The following is an 18,998-nucleotide window of genomic DNA, read 5'->3' as shown; positions in this document are numbered from 1 at the left end:
GCCTAGGGTGCAAAAGTGGGCCTAAGGTGGTGCCCAATGGGTCATCAGAGAATTATTATAAAGTATCAAACGGACACGTAATAGAACATGTGCTAGTAGGACAAAATAGAGGGTCTACACATATCTCAGAGTACAGTAGTTTTGATGCATTTTGCTTCTCTGTCTGTTCATCATTACATATTGGGGCATACCCCATCTCCGAGAGCATTGAACCTTCGACAGGTTTCATTCACTTTTGATCTAGTTGTCGACCCCGAGAGTTGCATACTGGGGCATACCCTCCTTCTCCGAGATCATCGGACCTTTCACAGACTTCATTATCTTTCGACCTAGTTGTCGATCCTTATGAGTTGTCATACTGGGGCATATCCCCTCCCGAGTTTACTTGCATCATTATCTGGGTCATCCTTTGGTTTTGGGTCATTTGATCAGGTCATTCATCATCTTGTCATGTCAGTTTGAGTCGGGGCCGCACCTATATCGATCAGCCATCTCTTTGTCATGTCAGTTCAGTTTCTGGGACTGCACCTATACGATCGGTCATTATCGTGTCAGTTTGAGTCGGGGCCGCACCTATAAGATCGAACATCTCTTTGTCATGTCAGTTCAGTTTCTGGGACCGCACCTATACGATCGGTCATTATCGTGTCAGTTTGAGTCGGGACCGCACCTATACGATCGGTCATTATCGTGTCAGTTTGAGTCGGGGCCGCACCTATACGATCGGCCATCTCTTTGTCATGACAGTTCAGTTTATGGGACCGCACCTATACGATCGGTCATTATCGTGTCAGTTTGAGTCGGGACCGCACCTGTACGATCGACCATCTCTTTGTCATGTCAATTCAGTTTTTGGGACCGCACCTATACGATCGGTCATTATCGTGTCAGTTTGAGTCGAGGCCGCACCTATACGATCGACCATCTCTTTGTCATGTCAGTTCAGTTTCTGGGACCGCACCTATACGATCGGTTATTATCGTGTCAGTTTGAGTCGAGACCGCACCTATACGATCGGTCATCTCTTTGTCATGTCAGTTCAGTTTCTGGGACCGCACCTATACGATCGGTCATTATCGTGTCAGTTTGAGTCGAGGTCGCACCTATACAATCGGCCATCTCTTTGTCATGACAATTCAGTTTCTAGGACCGCACCTATATGATCGGTCATTATCATGTCAGTTTGAGTCAGGGCCGCACCTATATCGATCGGCCATCTCCTGTCATGTCAGTTCAGTTTCTGGGACCGCACCTATACGATCGGTCATTATCGTGTCAGTTTGAGTCGGGATCGCACCTATACGATCAACCATCTCTTTGTCATGTCAGTTCAGTTTCTAGGACCGCACCTATACGATCGGTCATTATCGTGTCAGTTTGAGTCGGGGTCGCACCTATACGATCGGCCATCTCTTTGTCATGCCAGTTCAGTTTCTGGGACCGCACCTATATGATCGGTCATTATCATGTCAGTTTGAGTCGGGGCCGCACCTATATCGATCGGCCATCTTCCTGTCATGTCAGTTCAGTTTCTGGGACCGCACCTATACGATCGGTCATTATCGTGTCAGTTTGAGTCGGGATCGCACCTATACGATCGGTCATCTCTTTGTCATGTCAGTTCAGTTTTTGGGACCGCACCTATACGATCGGTCATTATCGTGTCAGTTTGAGTCGGGGCCGCACCTATATCGATCGGCCATCTTCCTGTCATGTCCGTTCAGTTTCTGGGACCGCACCTATATCGATCGGTCATCTCCTTGTCAGTTCAGTTCGAGTTTGGACTGCACCTATATTGATTGGTCATTCATCGTGTCAGTCGAGTCGGGGCCGCACCTATATCGATCGGCCATCTTCCTATCAGTTTAGTTCGAGTCGGGACCGCACCTATATCAATCGGTCATTGTCTTGTCAATTTGAGTCGGGGCCGCACCCATATCGATCGGCCATTTCCCTATCAGTTTGTGTTTAGTTTGAGTCGGGACCGCACCCATATAGATCAGTCATTCATTCTTCCTATCAGGCCAGTTCGGCGTCCAGGCCTTTGCTTCAGTATGACATTCAGGGTCACATTTCCATTTTGGGCGTTCAGAGTCATTCTCCTCACCTGGTTACTTGATGCTTATCGCCTATTCATCATTGCTCTTCTAGACTTCCACTTCCATTGCACATGACATTAGTTCTTTGATTCTGTGACGCGTATTTTTGTCATGTCATTGGGCACCCTACACCTAGTCTTCTCATGTAGTTCACATAGGGTAGTTTCCTTTGGGCACATTCCTTCTTGTACTCCAGGGTGGTTCGACCGTTACTCATCTTTGACACCGATCTTCGAGTCATTTTTGAAGACGTCTTAGAGGGAGCTTGGATCCTTAGTGTGGCTGCAGAGGCATTTTTTAGACTTCCTTTCCTTTTAGGATTAGAGCCTCATTGTTCATCCGTTAGCCTGAGTGAGTTCGTATCTCACTGGTGTCCCCATGGGGGTCTCCTTGGTTCTTCGGTAGAGTTCACTTCATTGCACTCACTATTCACACTTGCTATTCACTTCAGTGTTCATATTCCTAACACTCGTGAACTCTACCGAAGAGGGGCATATTTGTAAACCCCCTTTTAGGTCATTCCTACCTTGCAGCCCAATTTTACCACGCGGAAGAGCCTTGGTCAGCCACATGTCAGCACCTGAGAAGCCATGAGAGAATCATAATAGTGGTTTGGGGAGCCAATCAGGAGGTGACGCGTACATAGGAATATACTTGCCGTTAGAGGAGCAGATGTTGGCAGCTGGAGGTGAGGTGCTTTTGGAGAGGTTGCCAGCTGCAGGAGAGGTGGTGTCGTCTGGCTTAGTGGAGGGAGGTACCTGGGTTGCTGGCAGGAGCTCTCTGGGCAGGCTGGTTACAGAGGGACACTAGAGAGAGAAAAAAAAAAAAAGCAGAGGGAGCGAGAGAAGAAGAGAGATTCCGAGGAGCTGCAGAGGAGTGGAGTTTAGCTTGAGAGGAGAGAGTGTTAGTCTGAGAGGAGAAAAGGTGATTTTTCTGACCGTTTAGGAGGATATTGTTTTTAGATGAGAGGTGTTCTTGAGTTTTGAGGAAGCAAAGAGGTTCGGACTCTGGAGAGGCAAACAAGTTACAGAGAAAAATCAGAGAGGAGGGGGAGAAACTGGGAATTGCAGGTTGCTTGAAGGAATGTGATTCTTGTGACTGGTGGCTTGAGAGGAAAAACAACTGAAAGCTAAAACAGAAGAAAGAGAGGGAACGTTCTCAAGTACGTTTGCTAGACCATATTTTGATTGCCATTGATGTTTTTTTTGTTGTTGTTGTGACTGTGTTGTAATATATCCGTTCCCTGTTCTTCATGTGAAGTTTGATTTAGAATGAGAATTCATCTTTTGCTCTTCTTTGTGTGTTTGAGTGATATCCTTGAATCTAGTCTCCATTTGGTTTGAATCTCGTTTCCATCTGGTTTCTTTTTCCACCCATACATAAGCCCTATGACTTCAATATAAGACTGGGCTCGGGTCATTGTTTTCCGGGGGGTTCATTTTATACTATGTTTTGGTCCTTGCTTCATTGTTGTTTACTCTCTATTCTCGGTGGTCACTGGTACGCCCGAGGAAAAGACTATTGGCTAGTACTGCTCCTAGTTTGGGTATGGGCACATTTTGTGAATCTGGGAAGATGTCGTTGCATTGCTCATGGAATCGCTGGAATATTCTGCTTAGAATGGGGATTGTCATATTCAGGGAAGCGGTGAGAGCAGAGCACAGTGCCATAACTTGAAAACCCCAATACAAGATGTCTCGGCAGGGATGAGATCATCTTGAAAGTCCAGTCCGGGGTTCTGCTATAGTCTCTTTCTGAAGCTTAGGTTTGGTGGTCTTCCTCCAAAGCACCCTATTTAGGTAATGGTCATGTTATCCAATTTGAAGATGGGTACTTGGTCGAAACTGTTATGGAAGGAAATGAGCTTGGGGTTGTTTCTCACTCAATCTGGGTGTCTGAGGATGGTGAACTCTTTGTTGTAGATGCAGTTAAGAATAACATCGTTCGGATTACTCCTCCATTGTCACAATATAGTAAAGCGAGATTGATTGCTGGTTCATTTCAGGGTCATACGGGACATGTTGATGGAAAACCTAGTGATATCCGTTTTAATGGCCCCAAGGGTGTAACTATGGATGATAAAGAGAACGTGTATGTTGCTGACTCCTCAAATCTGGCCATCAGAAAGATAGGAGATTCAGGTGTGACAATAATTGTAGGTGGGAAATCAAATGTTGCAAGGTACGGAAATGGACCCCGTGAGGATGCAAAGTTCTCAAGAAATTTTGATGTAGTGTATGTTCGGCCTACCTGTACTTTATTAGTTGTTGATAGAGGAAACGCTGCACTTCGATAAATCTCTCTCAACCAGGAGGATTGCGATTGCCAGAACAGTTCTATTTCTGCCGCAGATATTTTTATGGTTATTGGTGCTGTCATGGTAGGATGTGCTTCATGCTTGCTTCAGAAAGGATTTGAGCCTTCCGCTTTCTCAAAGACGCAGCACTCAGAGAGCGAATTCGAAGACCAACTGATCAAGGAGTACTATCTGTGGGGATGTTTCTCTCAGAACAGAGAGGTGGTTTCAGTGAAGGTTATCCAAAATAAGCAAACTGGCCAATGTGAGGGTTATGGCTTTATTGAATTGGCTACTCGTGCCGTAGCAGAAAGGATTCTGCAAACTTCCAATGGCACATTGATGCCAAATCCTGAACAGAACTTCCGACTGAACTGGGCCACTCTTGGTGCTGGCTCTTACATTCTTTGGATGCTGGTGATGGCTCCGGCGGGTTCGGCAGTGACCGGGCTGGCATGGCTGATCATGATTGTTTGACTCTCCATTTTTCTGAATCATGGCTTGATGAACGGATGCAGACAAAGCTAGTGGAACTCCATCAACAGTGAAAGTGAGAAACTGGATTATAGGCGCATGAGGGTCCTTGGTCTTACCTTGCTATTCTCATTGGTGTAGCTCTTGATAAAGCGTTGAGAACCACCGCACTGAGGAATCCCGAGACCCATTCTCTCCCTGGCAGCTATGCATGACCACCTTTTGGGCCACGTGTCATTTATTCATTTATCTGTTTATCTATTTATTTCTTTATCTTCAATTCTCAAATAATTCCCAAATTTCCCGTTTCCAAATAGTTTCTAATTTCTCGATTTTCAAATAGTTTTAACCTTTTCAAATCTTCATCCTTAGTTTTAGTTTTATTAGGCCTCAAAATATCAATTTTAATAAAATTTGCTTCCACTTTCTATTCGGCAAGCAATTTTCAAATCTTTCACGATCTTTTAAAATGTTTTAAAAATAAGCAAAGAATTAAATTCCGTAATTCCGAATAATGGTTTTATTGGAATTAATTCATGCAAAATAAAACGGGCTTTGGTGGGGGCCCCACATAGGTGATTTTATAATTGATTATTTGATTGATTGATTTAATCGCCATTCATATCTGATTTATTTTGTTCCTTGACATGCGTATAAGTATATGTACATATTCATTTGTTCACTGATCCTGCTTTCATGATAGCGCATTTGTCACTGGAGGTCCAGGTACGCACTCATTCTCATTTTGGTTATTCTCTATGCATGCTCTTATTTTCATATGTGCAAGTTTGATTTAAGTATCCACTGATTTCCTCATTGATTGCCACGTCAGCTTCAGTCTATTAGTAGAGACTCGTCTTTAGGGGCTTAGTGGGGTGCCACGGTCTTTACCGTACCTTCCCGATAAGTAACCTGACCCCCGAACCCGATCCGGTTTTTCACAGACCACCTTTTCCAAAACTAGGAGTCACACTTAGGGTTTTTCTTTCTTATTTTTTTTACCCTTTAAAAATAAAACAAAAATAAGTGGCGACTCCAAGTCATTTTCTTAACAAATAAAAATCATTTTTCAATCTTAATCAAAATCGAGCTCGCCATCGAGTGGGAAACGCATTGAGATAGATATTTTTTATTTGGTAACTATTTTCGAAAACAATTTTGAAAAATAATTTTTGAGTACAATTTTTAAAAACTGTTTTCTAATTTTTGTAGAACAAAAGTTTGCTTAGAAACTTAAAATGTTTTTAACCTATTTTTAATATTTTTAAATATTTTTAAAAAGTAATTTTTATATGTAATGTTTTATTTTTAATTATTCTACATGTTTGTATAATTATTTTTTAAAAATAGTTTTAAGAAAACAAGTAAAAACAATAGAAAACAACTAAAAGATATTATCTGAAAATACTCTATTTTTTGTTCTTAAGAACAAAAAATAAAAAATAGCTTTTGATTGTCAAACATGTTTCCTATATTTTTTGTTTTGGAGAATATAAAACTGTTCTAAAAAAACAGTTCCCAAACTGGTCTTTAATATTTAAAAATTGTTCTTGGTATGATTTTGTTTTTGAAAATTATTTCTAAATTATAAGGCCCAACCATTGCTATGAATTTTAAAAAAGAAAAAGAAAATGTTTTTAAATCAAATGGTTTTTCTTATATGACTTATTTGATGATTTATGTAGAAGTTAAAAAGAAGAAAAAAAAATAAGTGGTAGGAATGTATTTCTTTAAATAGTGGTCATTTTAAGGAAAATAATGAGGAAAATCCTTGAATATTTTTTTTTATAAAAAATTATGACGTCTAAATTTTTTTTTTTTAAAAAAATCATTTTTTACAATTTTGGTTAGGATATACGTCCTATTTTTGTTTTTCAAAATAGAAAATAATTAATAATAACTCTAATATAAAATATATCAATTCTTATACAATATTGACTTACCAAAATTTTTAATACCTTAATTTCTTAAAGCAATTTTTAAGTCATTATCTTTTAAGGTAACACTCAAAGAATTCTTGCAATTAATATAGAAATTACCAGTATTGTTTTAAAAACAAAAAAATAAGAACCAATAAGCATTTCAGGTTGTGTTTGGTTTGGAAAACATTTTCTAGTTTAAAATAAAATATATTAATTATTATATAACAATATAGACTTACCAAAATTTTTAATACCTTAAAATTTTAAAGCAATTTTAAAAGTCTGTCTTTTTAAGGTAAGTTGGGAGAGTTCTTGCATTTCATACATAAATTACCATCGTTTTCTGTTTTAAAAATAGAAAACAAGAACGATATCCAAATAAGCATTTAAGGCTGGGTTTAGAAAACATTTTCTAGTTTAAAGTAAAATAAATTAATTCTTATATAACAATATGAACTCACCAAAATTTTTAATACCTTAATTTTTTAAAGTAACTTTTAAAAGTCAATACCTTTTTAAGGTAAGACTTAGAGAGTTATTGCATTTCACATAGGAATTACCATCATTTTCTATTTTTAAAATAAAAAACAAGAATGATATATGAATTAACATTTGAGGTTGTGTTTGATTTGGAAAACATTTTCTAGTTTAAAATAAAATATATTAATTATTATATAACGATATAGACTTACAAAAAATTTTAATACCTTAAATTTTAAAAGTCGTTATCTTTTTAAGGTAAGTTCAGAAAGTTCTTGCATTTCATACAAAAATTACTTCATTTTCTGTTTTAAAAATAGAAAACAAGAATGATATCTGAATAAGCATTTAAGGTTGTGTTTGGTTTAGAAAACATTTTCTAGTTTAAAGTAAAATAAATTAATTCTTATATAATAATATAAACTCACCAAAATTTTTAATACCTTAATTTTTTAAAGCAAATTTTAAAAGTCATTATCTTTTTAAGGTAAGACTTAGAGAGTTCTTGCATTTCTTTTTTTTTTTTTCTTGAAAATGCATTGGATTGTGAAAACTGTTTTGAGAAAATTAAATTTGCAAAATCTTGTTTCATTTTGAATTTTCACTAATGTGAACAATGGCGAAAAAAGATAATTAATTTTTTTTTATATAATACACATGTTATGAGATATATTATTATAAAAAGCAAAGGTCAAGGATGGAGCACCAAACTCAATGAGGCATAAAGTCTTCTAGCAATTCTACTAAATGGATGTCTCTCTTATAACCAATTTATTACCTTGCTAATTTGCTACTCTAGCTTCCAAATGACTAATTGGGTGGTCAAAACCTCTGGTGAAACCCAAAATCCTTCTTATCCAAGGTCATATAATCCTCTCCATTCATTATCTATCAGGTCTCTTCTTGTTTATGTACCTTCCTATGTAGTCAATATCTAAGGTCAAACACTCTAAGATACATCAACCTTTATGTTGGCATCTTAGATCTAAGTTGGGTATGGTCATTGTTGAAAAGGTTTCTCATTGTTGAAACAAAGTTTCAAACTATAACCTTTAATTACAGTCTTAGTCATATAAGTTTCAACCTATCCATCTACTCCCGTGTCCCTTTTATAGACCAACTTATACCTTTATCCCTTCAAGTGCTTTTATAGGAACCCAAACTATATTTGTTAGAATACAAAGATTATAACTATCCCTTCATAGCTCCTTGCCAAAAATAAGCATAAAAACCACTTACCACTTCATCATAATTTGTGGGATATAGACTTCCTTATATGATGAGGTACTGATGTACTAGAAATCATAGAAATTGTATGTTTTTAACCCTTTGGATCTACAGTATCCTATGCAATGTGTGACTATCTTTTAGTGTATTCCAATCTATATCACTGTTTGCCTCATTCCTTATCTTATAATTTTCATCATAAATCTGGCATTTATATCAACAAACACCATTTGATGATCCTAACTATAAATGTAATGATCCTTAAAGTCCTCTTAGATATCTCATAAACTGATATACCTTTTAAGAAAAAGAGGTATTACAAAGTCTGTAAGACATATCCCTAAAAGAATCTAGGAAAAGATGAGAAACCTACCCATGATCTCACTATGTCCATTAAAGTTTGATATATTCTTTCCACCTCTCCATCATGCAATGAAGACTTGGTGCACATAACTGGGATATAATCCTATGCTCCTATGGAAAGAATCAAACTTATTAGAGATACTATTTCAATTAAATTGAAGTGACTTGATATGTACAACTATACTTTCCATGCATAAACACAAAAAGGTTCATACACATCAGTATGAACTAACTCTAAACATTCTTTAGCTCTAGTCCTTTTGACTTCATGGAAAGTGTCTCATATAGTTTCTATGATTAAGAAGTCACAAATCTAACTCTTTAAATGGTTTGTAAATTAGAGTTTAAATGAGGAAACTATGATAAATTGAAACAAACTACACATAGGGAAGTAACCCAATTCAAAATTTAAAAGAGAGTTCTTAATGGTTTTTAGCCTTTTGAAACTTAAGGAAATGCAAAAGACATAAAAGGTAATGGCTAAGTTCGAACCCTACACCCATTTTGGAACAAAGGAACCTGATTTTAAACCCAAAATATGATGGAAATAAGATAGATAGTGGTTGAGTTCGAAATGGTTAGGCAATTTTGAACTCAATTACATAATTTTGAACTTAGCATATATGGAGACATCAAGGCCACTTATGAGTTGGAAATGCATTTTGAACTCACCTCAATTTCAAAATTAGGGTTTGGTTGATGAGTTTTGACTTCAAAATCAAATTGAAATGAGTTTTAAATTCATCAATTCAATTGAAATTGAGAAAAGATAATTTAGAACTTGTAATTTTTCATATTTTTTGGACATTTACGATTTAATTTTGGAATAAGTAGCAAATTAGAAGGTGTCACATGTTCTAATGTTAGACTATGTATATTTGCTTTGTTTAAGGTTTAAAGAGTATTTCGAGGGGGAAAATGAGGGGTTAGAGACTCTATAGACCCTCCATTTTGTTCTCATAACACATGCCTTTGATCATAGTTGTTACACTTTGCCTTGTGCCTTCATGTAGTATACGAATAGGATTCTCCTTTTGCTTAGCCATTCATTGCGTTCCTTAGTGGTTTGTAAGTTACTCAACTTTGACACTAACTCTTAGGCTACTTTTGGAGACCTTTTGGAGGGAGTTCTTAGATTTGCAACATGAATTGAGTGTCATCCTAGGTTTTCCCAAAATATTAACACATTTGGAGCTTGTACGTGCTTCTTTTGGTGACCCCGAGGCCCTTTTTTTTTTTCCTTAAGCAGTCTAGGGGACTGGTTTAGCCGGTTGCAATCGGTTGAACTGATAGTTTGATTGGTTCATCATATTTTTCCTTTTTCTCCTCGTTTTAAACCTTTATTGAGTCTCGTCTCCCTTTTTTTTTAGGATTCCTAAGTGTGTTTTTAAAGAGTTTTTTAGAGCTTTAACTTGAGTTGTTGTCTCTTAGGGTTTAGGTTTAGCTTAAGAGAGTTTTAAGTGAATTTGAGCTTTAGTGGAGATGATGACAAGTGTCCAAATCTCTACCATTCCTTACCCTATAAAAGGGGGTATTCGAGGCTCATTTGAGGGGACTTCTCTCTTGGTTTTCAAGGGGAAACTATGCCTATTTTTTCAGAGGAGGAGAAGTTCTTAGAGATTTGAAGAAACCTTGCTAGGAGGAGAGGTTTTAGCTTGCTATAAGCTAAGTTCTTGCACTTATAAAGAGATTTCTTGGTAAGTATAGTTTGATTTCATTTTCTTCTTCTTATTTCAATTTTCTTTCATTCTCTTTTGCTTCTTGAGATGATATGTGTATTGGATGTGAATATTAAAGGCCACACACATTGTTGAATATTTGTTCTTCTTCTATGGAGTTTCTTCTTGTTTTCTTCACTTTGTTCATCTTGATTGCTTGATGAGATTCTTGGTCTCTTGGTTATATTGTTACTTAGTAGTTTTTCAAATTTTATTTGATTTGATTTTGATCTCTTTTGGGTATTTTTACCCTTTTTAATGCCCACTGATTAAATCTTGATATGTGTCTTATTTGGATTTAAAATCCTTGTTTTCTTTTGATTTCACTTTTGGGGATTACATTTTCTTCTTTCATTGTAATGGTTTTTTGAAAGCTTTTGTGACTGATTTTAAAATAAAATTAGGTAGCCATAAAGTGTTTGTTTATTTTCCAAATAGATTTTCTCTAGAAAATGCCCTTAGGAGCCTATTTTTACCTTTGGGTTTTTTTTTTTTGCAAATCAGATTTAAAACCCTTTTTCAAACCCCCTTTTGTTGAATTTCAAGCATTTTTCAATAGCCAATTTTATGGCCCAAATTCAAGGTTCCTTCCATGACCTTTGGTCTTACAATCATGCTTGAGAAAAATGATAGTTGCTCAATTTTATGGTCATTTTATGATTAATAATTATTGTCACTAGTTTTTGACATACATGGCTTGATTTCACAAAGGAAACGTACCTCTCCTTGCATGTTTTCATGTGCATTCAACATTTTTTTTTTCCAAACTTAAGTGTTATTTTTTTTCCATACTAATTTAAGGATTGTGAAAGAGTGAATGCCTTATAGTTGATCTATGACTCACTTCTACTTCTCATTTTTCTAAACTTGTGAATTTCATATTTTCTTGATTTTGAAAATATGAATTAATCTTACAAATCTTAATTTAATGTGATTATCTCTAGCCTTTATGAGCCTTTTCCATGTTTATTAGAGGGTTGGGATGTTGATTAAACCATGAAAATTTATTTGGTGTAATGGCAAAGGCCATATTCTTTAATTTCCAAAATTTGCTTGCTTTCTATCCCGTTTTTTACTTTCAATATGTTTTTGTAAATCTGGAATTTTCGACTTGTTCTATAATATATTTGAAGCTTGTATTATGTTCTAAAATTCTTAAATGTATCAAGGAATTTTAGTTTTTTTTTATCAAAAATGCCCTCTACAAGCTTGTTAAATAAATCAATTTTTTCAAATGTCTAGATTCTATCATATTTTTTACATTTGAAATGTTTTTGCAAATAAGTCCTAATACATGGACTTTTAATTATTATTTTTTTATATTTTTCTTGTTCTAAAATAAGTTTGTGGGCTTTAGCCTTGCTCAAAATCATTTATTAAGCTTGCGAATTAATTCTACCTTTTTATGCTTATTATGCTAACTTGATCTAGAGTCATGAAATATTCTTTGGAATCTGGACTATTTGGTGAATTTTTAGGAAATTTGGGGTTTTTAATTGTATTTTAGACATCTTGAACATGTTGTAGATTTTTTTTTTTTTTTTTTAATTTTATATCATTTCAAACCATTTTATTTAGATTTATTTTATAAATGCTTGTCGCCTATCCTGTTTTTATATCATTTGAATAACTTGTTAATTTAATTCCTTTTAGCATGCTTTTAGCCTTCTTTGACCATTGATTTGCACCATAGACATTTTATACATGTTATAAAAACCTTCCTTTGTATCATATCTCTCATTTAGTTATTTTATTTGGATTTATTTTATAACTACATGTGTTGTTGTCCAATTCTGATTTCCCTACATGTTTAGTGTACATTAATCCACTTTAATACTAGTTTAGCCATCTTTGATTCTTGATTTTGATCGTGTACATCTTGTATACATTAGGTGACTCTTGTTTTGATTCTATATCCCTTATTTTGTTTATAAACTAACCCTCTTTTCTATATGAGCTCATTGCCTTATTTTGGGGCATTTTTTAGGTAAACTTTTTTCTTACTTTGATTTATTTGTTTTCCTTGATATGCATGCTTTGATTTGAATGCTCTATTCTTCATCACCATTGCCTTTTTGTATATATATGATTTTGTTACTTGATATCCACGATCTATTAGTCAATTGTCTTAATTCTCTTTACTTGTTTAGTAGATCTCTTTAAGGCATAGAGAGGTACTACTTTATATTATCTTCTCAATAAGTAACCTGATCTCTAGACTTGGACTCAATTTTCATAGACATACTTTATTTTATTTTATTTCTTTTAAAAAAGGAGTCATTTAGGGTTTTATTTTTTATTTTTTTCCTTTAAAAAAATAAACAAAAATAAATAGTAACTTTAACCTTTTCAAAAATCAGTTTTTCATAATAAATAATCAGTCTTGTTGTAGAGTGGGGACACATGTGAAAAATGTGGGTTTACATTCTTGTTTCAATTCTTTCTTCAATAAAGTTTGTTTTTCTTCTGTTTTTCCTATTTCTATTCTATTTTCTTGGAAATGAAATATGGGGTATGAGGAGAAATCCTTCATCATGTTTAGTTAATTTTATATGATCCAGAGATTAACTTGAAGGTGAAGAACCTAAAGGATTAGTAAGAACATGGGTAAAGTTTTGATTGGTTTGATTTTGTCTTCGAGTTAAATCAATAGTACTAGATCCTCTATGTCATCACCTTAAATAAGACGTAGATAATTCGAATTGAGGTACTAGTGATTCTTGGGAATGCCTTGATCATTAGTTAACTCAGTTTGATCTTACTATTAACAAGTTAATGATCGAATATAAAGGATGAATATGAACCATTGATTAGATCAACTAAAAACTAAATTAATCAACACATTTAATAAGCTTAAGAAATCCATTTTCCTAAGTTAAATCCCAGTTTTAGGTGTGAATTTGTCTTAAGACTCAAATTTGATATCAAGTAGATTTCATCCAAAACCCTAGATTACATATGCCCTCACACTCTCTTGATGGATTTGACATAAGATTGTGAAACTTTATAGAACCTTTTCTTTTTCTTTTTTCTTTCTATTTTTTTGTTACATATTTTATGAAATATTTATTTATCTTTTCATCGATGTAAGCAAATAATTAATCTCTTTAACTTAAAACAATTAAACATATTATTGCTGGTTTTAGAGGATGACAGTCCTGATACTATAATTGGTGGTAATCGTATCTCTGACATTTCTCGATCAAGATTATCATTAATTTATATTTTTATTACAACATAGATTTATAATTAGTCGGATGTGCAAAAGTAGAGGTAATGTGTGGGGAAACAAAATGGGAAATTTAGGAGAAAGCATTTTCAAGCATTGTATTAACCATATAATTTTTCTTTTGGCCAACTATTTTGTTGTGCTGAATAAGATGTTGTGCATTTAAGTATTATACCATGATTTTTCACAAAAATAATCAAAATCATTCGAAAAGTATTCACCAGCTACTTCTGTAGCTCCTACAAATGACATCACTGCTGAGTAAGAACTCCCCTTTTTCCTTCCATTGGTCGCAGTTGGTGCCATCAAAGCAATCCTATTTTGACGTGTTTCGTGTCATACCATTCAAAGAAGTAATCTCTAATGTCATTATCGGAAGAGTCATTACGCGTAATAGCTATCAGAAAGTGTGAGAAAAAGGGGTGATAAAAGCTAGAAATATTGGGAATCAATGAACTTTTAGACTATAAGACAATTTAAAAGATTTACCAAGTTCGCAAACAAGCAGCAAAATCATTTAGTTCCAATGCCAAACAAATTTATTTCATATTTGAAGTAGTAATGTTCTTCACTTGTGCACATATTCCTGATGAATTAATATCCCTCTTGGTGGACATATATTGAAAAAACGTCCTTAAATTTGCAATCATCCCAAAAGGATGTGGAGGGAAGATTTTAAAGCTGAGAAAACTGCATCCCAACCTGCTTGTGTAGGGTGCACACTATCCCAAAAGAATGCTGAATTGGGTTTCTTGCAGACAACGTATTTGTAAGCCCCATTCTTGTCTACATCACCGCACGAGTATGCACTGTTTACACCTCTACAACACTGCTTCAGTGGATCCTTAAACTTTGAAGTCCCTAAAAAAAGAACAAGATGAACTCATTCATTCATTCATATAGATATATCAACAATAAAATGCTTTGTATTGAGGTTTAAGTTATTGAAATAATAATGTTTATACCACCAATTATGATTCTCACCTAGAAAAGATTTAGGTTAGCTTATGCCTTAAAATCATCAATCAATTTGTGTCGTGTTAATAAAGTTTTAATATAAACATGTTAATGCAATAACACAAAAATTAAATAGTCTATACATAAAGGTATACGAGATTTTAATATGATTAGATTAATCATGCCTATATTTATGATCGAGAGAGAATATTCTATTATACCATAAAGAATATTATAAAAGATAGAAAGTATACGAACCCATCTTTATCTTGTAAATTTTTCCTCTTATGAAATAAAAATTTAATATATATATATTATCATTCTCACCTAAAAAAGATTTAGGTTAGCTTATGCCTTAAAATCATCAAGCAATTTGTATTGTGTTAACAAAGTTTTAATATAAACATGTTAATGCAATAACACAAAAATTAAATAGTTTATATATAAAGGTAAGATTTTAACGTGATTAGATCAATTATACCTATATTTACACTTGAGAGAATATTTCACTATACTAGAATATTATAAAAGATAGAAAGTCCATAAACCCATCTTTTACCTTGTAAATTTTTTTCCTTGACATAAAACTTTTAACACACACATATATATATATATCCCAGACATGAATTAAGAACATTAGTGGGCACCTGGATGGTGTTCTTGACTCTTCATTGCAGCCGTAAAAGCGCTATAGATATCCACTTTTATATACACAGAATCCTTGGTTTCCTTGTTCAACTTCTGCACTGATTTCTCCAGTATTTGGTTGTGAAACTTTGAGATTGAGTTCCCAGTTACACTGCAGTTCGGATAGGAAGTTAAGGCAGATACTTGAGGCAAACATCCCAGAGGCTGTATCGCCATTATTGCCACTTTTCGCACTCCCATGCCATGAATATGTTTCATATTCAAGCTAAGCTGTCTAATAAGAGATGTGGTGAATGCTGGCAAACTCTGACATGTGCAAAAATACATATAACATCAGTGATGTCCAAATCATAGCGTACGTTGAATAGCTTATCATGACCAAGTAAATCGGGTTGAATAAAATATATGCCTCATCAAGCAGTTAGAACAATTAATCCCCACTAGGGTGAAAGTATATAGATGAAGTTCATCAAAAGTCAATTTAATATCAATGGTACTTCGGACAATCCCCACTAGGGTGAAAAAGTTCATCAAAAGTCGATTTGATATCAATGGTTTTCATATATTCGTTCAAATATATGCCAAGCATTACTTCCAACAAAAGCCACTTGATTGGTCATATCAATTCTGACCTCGTACAAAAATCATTTTAAAATGTCTATAAATAAATAAAAATAGAATTCAAATTAAACACCTACGACTTTTTAATGATTATTGATCCATATTTTAAGTTAAATATAAAAGGTTTTTATTTTTTTTCTCAAAATAGTAGTGTTTGGTAAGTTGATTTTAAAAACTGTTTTCAATGAAAAGAAAACCAAAAAAAAAAAAAAAAAATTGTTTGAACAAGTAAATTTTAGTTGTTTTTAAGAATATAAATTATTTTTATTTTATAAAAAATTCATAAATTTAATTTATGTTAATAATAAAAAAATAATAATTTTATTACCACCTTTGAATTAGAGATGATCAGGTTTTGGTAAAATATGAATATTAATGTCACAAGAAAATCATAAATATTTTTGTTAAAAAAGACATAATTTTAATAGGTAAAATATAGACATTAACATCATAATGAAAATATCTTTGTATTTGTTTTACTAAAAATGAATAATAATATTTAAAAAATAAATAAATAATAACCTTTTATATCAAACCAAGGAAAAAAAAATGGAAATCTCACTTTTAAAAATAAGTCAAAGTTTTCATTATATGTACTTGTTGAATATCCAATACCAACAGTGTTTATGATGATTACTTTTAGTTCAAGTATAAAAATAAATATAGTTAGGTGATGAGGAAAAATAGTATGGTTATTTTAGACATATTTTGGTTTATTATTATTATTATTATTATTTTTAGTATTGATTGAATCTATCTTTAATTTTAAAATTATTAGATTCCTTAATGAATCCAATAATTATGTCTCGATTTCGAGTTCATTTATCTAGACAATGAATAACTAGCATTAATTATATTGTTTTTAGTTCTAAATTATTTTTTGAAGATTAACAGACTTCATATAAATTCAACTTATCAACTCTCCCTTGATTTCAAGTCAATTGATTAATTAAGAAAATTGAAAAAATATAATTATATAAAGAGGAGAAACAATAAAGTCATTAATTAGTTTAGTATTGGAATTTTAAACTATTCTAAAAAATTTTAGGTTAATTAACAAATTCAATAAATCAAATTTCACTTAATTTGAAGTACATTTGCCTAGTGAGAAATTTAGAAAGTATAGTTATATAAAAAGCAAAAATCAATAAAGTCATTCGGGATCAATTTTGGTGTGCGAATTTCATGTGTCCACAAATTTTATGCATTAAGTCTTACTTGATTTATGATTCATTTAATTAATGTGATAATTGATAGAATTTAGAGTAAGCTCGCAATACATTTTCAAAGATAATTGAGAGGAAAATTCCTTTAATATTTTGTTCTTTTTCATTCCCAAAATCAATTACAGCTTTGAAATTTCAATTTATTAAATTAGACTATCGTATACCACTCACCTGGATGGTGCCATTTCCAGCAAGGTATGCAGCATAATCATTGCCAGCCAAGGATACCAGAGCAATGGATGACTTAAGGTCTCGTTTGGTATGGAGTTTCTCCTCAAGGACCTGTTGAAAAAGGTTGATTTGAGTAGTCATGTTTGGCGCCTTGACCAGTGTGTCAAAGACGCCGGTCCCTCCATACGCAAAATTCATTCCATGTCCTTGCACTTTTTTGCCCATTTTTCTCCATCGGTAAGGAATGGGAGACCGTATACCCATCCATGAAGCTATGATCGATTCATTTGGTCCAAACAAATAAAATAAAAATTAATTGCACGAAATAAAAATGGTAAACAACAGACGTATAAATTGTTCGAAAACCAATTTTTGAAAAAATTGGTCGAAACCAAGTTTTGTAAAAGATTAAACTATTAGGTTTTGTCACGTTGCACCTCCTCATAGACATACCCGGCGTGAGTCCCTAGGCAAACAAATCATAAACAACCTAGATACATAAACCCATAAGCAAACAAGCCACGAAAAAGCAAACAAACCCAGCATAAGGTAAGAAATGAAAATGGATTGAGAGAGAGAGAGAGAGAGAGGGAGATGAACCTATGTAATCAGTGAAGACACGGCCGTCTGAGTAGCGGCCAGTCGGCTTCCCAGGAAAAATGATCCCATATGGTTTCTTCCACGAAGTAGCTTGCCTCCCGCCGTTGCCAGTGTCGACATACGAGTCCCCGAAATCGAAAAGCTTGGTGAACCCTCCACCGGGAACATGAGCTTCTGTAAAAATTAAAGGTAGCGCCAGAAATAAGGAAAATATCAACTTCTCCATATATCTCTGTAGGAGAAGTAATAAGAACTCGAGTCTCTAAATATTATATCTATACCAGTAGAACGAGTGGAAAGAGTTAATGAAGCAAAGGAAGAGACAAAAGTAGATGAAGTGAGGTTGGTTCTCCATTAAATAGATGATTGAAAATATAGAGAAATTTAGGGTAACAGATGATCAAAGCATTTTTGGAAATATTGGAGGAGAAAGGCAACGGTGCATTGATGGTCACCTCCTCCTTGTATGGGTGGTTTGTATTTCATAGATCTAATACTAGAAAGTATTCTTAATTTCCAGTAATTAACATACACATACATTTTAGACTTAGATGATTAATATAACAAATAACTTCCATTTGATATATATAGATATATATTGAAAAAAAAATGGTTTGGCTTTAATAGGTTTAAATTCAACTCTTACATCTTTGCACTGGATTGAATAAAAACTCAGTGGATGACCATTAAATGGAGCAATGTGAAATGTGACAAGTCATGAAGTAATTAACGTTTTTCTTGTTGGACAACTTACTTTATGAAAAAAGTAGTTTCCACTTGGCCTTTGGCTTGCTAATAGTGCTAGCCGTCCCAATCCAATTAACCGCAACTAAGTGGACTAGTGGCTCATAGTTGCTAAAATTGCAACCATTTTTTCTATTGTGCAATATTTCTTATCCTTTTTGGAGTTGAATCATTGCCCTCATGTAAAAGTCTTTGTTGGAACTATACCTTATCTAAAAGTATT

At 33.9% G+C, this 18,998-nt stretch overlaps 1 protein-coding gene across 1 annotated transcript; it reads right to left on the bottom strand.

The window, feature by feature from the left end:
* Nucleotides 1–14,324: 14,324 nt before the first annotated feature.
* Nucleotides 14,325–18,546, bottom strand: LOC100258446 (GDSL esterase/lipase At5g03610). The gene is made up of 4 exons (XM_002265262.4): nucleotides 18,032–18,546; nucleotides 17,432–17,703; nucleotides 15,413–15,719; nucleotides 14,325–14,669 (listed from the first exon to the last, which is right to left on the bottom strand). Exons 1-4 carry the CDS (start codon nucleotides 18,255–18,257, stop codon nucleotides 14,455–14,457), a joined length of 1,020 nt encoding a protein of 339 aa, XP_002265298.1. The 5' UTR covers nucleotides 18,258–18,546; the 3' UTR covers nucleotides 14,325–14,454.
* Nucleotides 18,547–18,998: the final 452 nt, after the last annotated feature.

Source organism: Vitis vinifera, chromosome 13 (genome assembly GCF_030704535.1).
Source record: "Vitis vinifera cultivar Pinot Noir 40024 chromosome 13, ASM3070453v1".
Classification (NCBI taxonomy): domain Eukaryota; kingdom Viridiplantae; phylum Streptophyta; class Magnoliopsida; order Vitales; family Vitaceae; genus Vitis; species Vitis vinifera.
Note: the sequence above shows the minus strand (reverse complement) of the source record. Positions and strands in the feature narration are given on the sequence as shown.